Source organism: Elephantulus edwardii, unplaced genomic scaffold, assembly GCF_000299155.1.
Source record: "Elephantulus edwardii isolate Elephantulus edwardi_28Jun2011 unplaced genomic scaffold, EleEdw1.0 scaffold00129, whole genome shotgun sequence".
Classification (NCBI taxonomy): Eukaryota; Metazoa; Chordata; class Mammalia; order Macroscelidea; family Macroscelididae; genus Elephantulus; species Elephantulus edwardii.
In genome coordinates this window covers 8,067,199-8,073,359 of record NW_006399879.1, presented here as the reverse complement: position 1 = coordinate 8,073,359, position 6,161 = coordinate 8,067,199, and the positions used below count along the sequence as shown (strand labels likewise).

The window sequence follows — 6,161 nt, the reverse complement described above, 5'->3', positions numbered from 1 at the left end:
TCCGATTGGACCAGGGCTGGGAACCAGAGGCTGGATGTCAGGCTGGACTGGGGCCTGGGAGCTGGATGCGGGGCTGGACCTGGGTTAGGGGCTTGACTCCAGCCTGGGGACCTGGACTCAAGCACACCGTTCACACCCCTTGAGCCAGAGCGCCTGAGCCCGCTGGCCAGGGAGGCCTCCATCTGTGGACACACTGTCTCAGGGAAAGCTGGTGGCTCCCCCAGCGCAGCAGGTGGGCCCAGGTGCCCGAGGGCCTGGCCTTGCTGAGTGCAGGTCACACAGCACCCCGACCTGGGCAGTCTGAATGTCAGCGGGAGAGGCCTGTGGGGCTCCGCTATGCCAGTGAGGGCACAGGCTTTGGGGTTTTAGCACCTCTGAGGTGACCTTCGCTTGCTCATGGTTCCTGAGCTCAGCTGCCCACTAAAAGCGAGGTGCCTTGGAAGGGAGCTGGAACCGTGACTTCAGAGTCCCCCCTGAACACCCACGAGACATGGTCCTGTCCACTCAGCGGCTTCTCCAACTCCCAGGACTCCCAGGACTCTGTACATGTGAGTGGGCAGCAAGCGACAAGAGTTGTGGCCCAGGAGGCAGCCGGGGGCCCCCTCTCCTTCGTCGGAAGGACATCTCTGTGGAGGAAAAGCTGAGAGAAGGTGAACTGATCCTGAGAGGACAGCTGGTTCTTATAGGACTGGGCATCGGAGCTGGCCCTGCTCTGCCGTGTCACCACGTCTGGGGCCTGGCACCAAGTCCCTGGCCTGTCACCACGGCTGGGGGCTGTCATTAAGGCCAGGGTCACCAAGCCTGGGGCCTGGTTGAGGAGCAGACCTTTGTGTGGATGCTGCATTGCTCCTCACATGTGGCTGTAACTGGCCCTCTGCTTCCTGGCTGCATGGGGCCCCACTTCAGGGATGGGGTCCTGCTCTCAGCACTGTTGGAAAGACACTGCATGTCTTCAGGACTACCAGCACCCCGACCTCTGTCTCCACTTGCCTTGAAGGTAACGTGCTGGTGTTAGGACACCTGGTCTTCCCAAGTGCACGCTGCCCAAGGAAAAGCTGCTGTGTTCTTCACCACACTTGACGGGAGTGCTCGGCTGGCTCTACACCCACAGGCCCCTTGGAAGAAGGGCTGCCTAGAATAAGGGCCCCCTGGAAGAAAGGCCCGACTACTTCTCATTCTGCTTTGTCACCTGGAAGCACTGACATTGGGTTAAGGACTTTGAAGGACAATAGGGACTCGCCCTCAAGGACATAGATGACTTGTTGCTGCCCTCAAGCACCTTGAGGGACTAATCGTGGACCTTCCGCACCAAACTCCAGGCGTCTGCCTCCCCTGCTTGTCCCTGGCTGGTGGAGCCCTCCGGGGCCCAGTCCTGCCCACTGGTCCAGCTCCTCCGCACAGACCTGGAAGCTGGCCCAGGCTCTCCCTCCACAGCCAGCGGGGCCAGGACCTGCCCCACTCCTGCCCTTGGCCCAGGCGGTCGTGCTCTGGTCTGGAGCCTTAGAGAGGCCCCTTTGTTCCCATCGTTGGTGCGACCTGTGGGGGAGAAGCTGTGTCCTGTCACCTTGCCGTGGCCACCGTCCCTGTTCTGGGTTCCTCTGCTGAGGGCCGTCTCCCGGAGCAGGGCTCCAAGCCCTGTGTGGCCCTCTGTGCCCCCGGCACGGGCGCCGTGCTCTGAAGCCGCTCCGTCTACACGGATTCCGTGCTGTGTTGGAGGCACTCTGAGCAGCCGTGGTCCCCACAGCGGCTGCGTCCTCAGTGACTGGCGACAGCTCCTGTGGAGGCTGTGCTGTCGTGTGTGCAGGGTCCCCTGTCCCTGGAGCCTCTCGTGGCCTTGGACTTGACCGCAGGAGTGCGTGTCCGATGCGCGTGCCTGTGCATGGGTGGGTCCAGCTCTGGCATGCGGCAGCCGGTGCCGTCTGCAATGCGTTTGAACCACCCTGTGGCCCAGGCAGCCTGACCAGGGCGTCAGTCTCGGTCAGTCCAGCCAGCTGACTGGCAGCGTGTCCTCCGTGCCCTCCCGCATACCTGAGAGCGTCTGCACCATCCTGGCCCCGGGGCCTTCGAGCTGTCCCCGGCAGAGGCTGTGGCTGTGCAGATGCGTTTTCCCCTCCACTCTGAACCCTTCAGTCCTGGGTTGCCTTCTCTGCATGTTCTTGGGATTTTCAGCTTCCGCTCGGGCAGGAGGGGCTCAGGGCTCCGAGCTGGGCGAGCTGTCCTGGGCTTGGCCCAGCTGAGGCTGTATCAGAGACGGATTGCGCGCATGTGGGCGAGGGGCACAGCCTGGCTGTGACGTGGTCACCAGGGTGAGGTGGACACGACACACAACAGTCCCTGCTCTAGCTCCTCTGCCCGTGGACTCCTTCCTGGCGTGCCGAGAGGAGCAGGTGGTGGAGCACCTCCTGGTCTTGGGTCGGCCTGCCGCTTGCAGGAGGCGCCGCTACGGGCCGTCTGTAGCCTCGTCCAGCAGGAGGGGCTGCCGCCCATGAGTCGGCCTTGGGCTGGAGCCCTAGAGTTGAAGGAAACACCATTCCAGTGTCTCATCTGTCCAGTTTTTTCTTCTCACAAAGAACTGTCTTCGTGTTTTTTAAAAAAACGCAGCCACAGTGTAACCCACTAGAGCTGTAGAGTCTAGGATCTCCCTGCCTGTGAGCTGCGGCGTGGGTGTTCCCTCCATGTGCAGTGTCCCCTCCACACTCAGCGTCCCCCCCACGCGCAGCGTCCCCCCCGCACTCAGCGTTCCCCCCACTTTCAGCGTCCCCTCTGCGCACAGCGTCCCCCCCCGCACTCAGCGTCCCCTTCATGTTCAGGCGTCCCCTCCCCACATCCAGCCGCCCATCCACTCTGAACCCCTTGCCCACAGTCTTTGGTCTTCCATCCATTCACCATTGGTCCAGTCACCAACTTACCCACTGATTGGCCATTCTCCCTCCGTTACTTGCCCGTCCCTCAGCCAGCAACGCAGCCTTCCCTTCCTTCATCTGTCCATGCACCGCTCACCGGCCTCATCCTCCTGTCTGCTCACCGTCCCTGTCCGTCCATCCGTCTCCACCATTCACTCAGCTCCTCACTGTGCATCATGGGTATATCACACACATGCTTCCTGGGAACAGATACCTTGTCACTGTCCTGTCCTGCTGTGCTAGTGTCGTGGTGACACGTCGGGCTCGACAGAACTCAAGTCTCAGTTGCCAGACATTGGCAAGACTTGTGGCCCCTGGCTGCCCAGATCGGAAAAGCCAGCTCACCTGTACCTGGTAGAGTGCCATGGTGGTGCACCCCTGCTGTGACACTCTTCTAGATCTGCTGTCTTCTGCATGCTGTGGGGCCCCCTTTGTCACCCTGGTTTAGATGACCCTTCCAGACCCCACTCTCCATGACCCTTCTCATGGACTGCTGGGCAACCTGGATCCGGGGCTGGTCTCTGTCAGCTGGTGACCTGCTCTCCTGGCTGCCCTCAGGTCACGGGTGCTGGCAGGCATGGCGCCAGCTCCCCCGACTTGTGGCTTCCTGAGTCACAAAGCCTCAGCCCCGGTGCTGACCGATGAGGACTGAAAGCAGTGCCGTCGTGGCTGGCTGGCCACCTGCCCGCGAGCGCGGTCCTCGTGATGCAAAGGGTGACAGGAACCTAGTGATCCCGGCACCAGCCTTGCCCAGTGGTCAGCCTGTGACCCCAAACGGCAGTCACTGCTGTGACCACTGGGAGCGGCTGCGCTGGCCCTGGTGGACACGGGGCAGCCCACAGCTGTCCATATGCCTCAGCTGCTGCCCTGTGGTGCTGCTGCTGGTGGTTGGATTTTACTGTTTGGCACCTTGAACAGGAGGCATAATTTTACTTTGAAAAATTTTTTAAAACTACTCATTTGAAATGTTTTAAATGTGTGTTGGAGGCCAGAAACTAGCTGGTGTTGGGCATTCGGAGCATGTCCGCTGTCCACCCAGCTGTCCCACACTTGGGTTTCTGGACGTTGGCTGCAATCTGCAGGAGGCACTCTCCCTCGTCCCTCCCTGAATTCCCATGTCCAGCCGTCCTCCCCTTGCCCTTCCTTCCTGTGCCGTGTGGCTGCACTGAGGAGATGCCCTCCTGGGCTTTGTCAGCCAGGAATGTCTTCAGTTTGGCGGATCCCAGGGCGGGCTCGACAGAGCTGGAGGGCGTCTGAGTCGCAGTCTCAGGCCCCTTCGGCCGTCAGACATGTTTTCCTTAAGCTTATGAGGGTGGTGTCTGTGTCGCCCACCTCTGTGAAGGACCTTCTGTTGGCGCTCTCAGAGCAGGTGGCACTGGCAGCCAGCACTTCTGGTTCCAGGTCCCAGGTGTAGATACTGTGACTATTGACTCTAAAAGTTCATGGGTTTCTCAGCTTCTCCCTCCCTGGTGTTGGATGTGGAGAGACCAGCAGTTGACCCTCGGTGCCACGTGCAAGCTTTAGAGGCTACAGCCGCTGTTCCCCAGAGCAGGATGTTGGCAATGTCTGTGGGAACACGGTGTGGCCGCTGACACTGCCCCTGAGTTGAAGTGATTGGAGATTTCTTGAAGGGATGCAGACCACACCCTCCCTTCCCCACGGCTTTCTCCGTAGCCTCCCTGCAGCTGCCCTGCCTCTGTGGCCCCTGCCCAGGACGGTATCTGTCCTGAGCCTGGTCTCTGAGGGCTCTCAGCCAGCTCGGGACCAGTGTTCCACCGCTGCCACTCGACCTTCCTGCTGGTTCATGAGCTCACAGAGCAGACTTGGGGTTTGGGAGGGATTTCTCTAACAGGCACACACGTAAATGTAGGGGCCTTTGCGTGTACTGTGACTCAGCACATCACAGGGTCAGTGACCTGTCCTGCGCCGTCCTGACCATCTCTGACGTACCTGAGCCCACTGTCGGTCACTGCCTATCCATCTTGTTCACGGACCTTCCACCTTTCGAAGCATGATGCCCTTTCCAAGGCCTGACCCTCCTGTGAACGTGCCCCCGAGTGTGTGAGATAGACTTGCACCATCTTTGCCTGCTTCTTCTCCAGCACCACAGTTCACAGACGTCGATCCTTCCAGATTAATTTATTTACTTCATATACTTTATACTTCCTAAAATTGCATCTTTATTAACCAGCCTTCAGATGTCAAGTGCTATTGCCTACGATTCATAGCGACCCTGTGCACAATAGCTCTGAACCCTGCTCTGTCCCGAGCCAGTCTCACTGTCTCTGACACGCCTACCCTCATCACCCCAGTTACTGCATTAGTTCATCTCATCCAGGCTCTTCCTCTTCTCACTGTCCCTCGGTCCTTCCAAGCATGATATCATTCTCCAAAGACTGGCCCGTCCTGGCTTCATGACCAAGGTATGTGAAACGGTGTCTCAAAATTCTGGTCTCTAAAGAGGAGCTTGGTTTCACACTCCCAAGGAGAGACCTGTTCTCTTGGCGGTCCATGGTATGCTAAGCACTCTTCTCCAGCACAACTCAAAGGCATCAGTTCTGTTATCTTTGAGGACTGTCAAACTCTCTGATGCAGAGCAAGTAGCTGCAAAGACCGTGCCCTGGGCCAGGCACGCCTTGGTCTCTAGACTGACATCCTTGCTCTTCAGTACCATGGAGGGGTTCCTGACAGCAGATCTCCCCAATGCAATTTGTCTTTTGATTTCTTAACTGCTGGTGCCAAGAGAGTTGTTGTGAATCTGAGCAAGCTGAAATTGTTAACCGCAATCTCGTCTCCCATCTATCATTGTGCTTCCAGTTGGCCCAGTAGTGAAAGTGGTCCCACTTTCAGATGACTAGCAAGTAATGAAAAGAGGATGGTTTGGATCAGGTGCATCTTAAGTCTTCAAACTTTGCTCTTCAGCACTTTGGAGCGGCCCCTGACAGCTGACTTTCCAGTCTTTTGATTTCCTGGCTCCTGCTGCTAAATGTATTGATTGTGGATCCGAGTAGGATGAAATCTTTGACAACTTGTAGTTCTCCATCAGTCATGACGTTGCCTGTTGGCCCAGTGGTAAGAATGTTTTCTGGATGTTGAGATGTAATCCACATTGAAGTCTTTGATCTTCGGCAGCAAACATTTCAAGGCCGCCTCCATACATAGGTGGCCCAGCTGTGCTGCTGACCTGACTGGACGATCTCGGCTGTGGAGGGGAGCGGAGATCCGCTGTGGAGGGGGGAGCTGGGCTGTGGGGAGGGG

At 58.3% G+C, this 6,161-nt stretch overlaps 1 protein-coding gene across 1 annotated transcript in view; it reads right to left on the bottom strand.

The window, feature by feature from the left end:
- The window catches only part of CCDC96 (coiled-coil domain containing 96), a 5,118-nt gene extending 3,071 nt beyond the window's left edge, over window positions 1–2,047 (bottom strand). The window contains exons 1-4 of the mRNA XM_006893671.1: window positions 1,997–2,047; window positions 1,310–1,873; window positions 486–626; window positions 128–263 (exon numbers count right to left, since the gene is read on the bottom strand). Coding sequence (XP_006893733.1) covers window positions 128–263; window positions 486–626; window positions 1,310–1,873; window positions 1,997–2,047 — 892 coding nt within the window. The remainder of the gene's footprint in view (window positions 1–127; window positions 264–485; window positions 627–1,309; window positions 1,874–1,996) is intronic.
- Window positions 2,048–6,161: the final 4,114 nt, after the last annotated feature.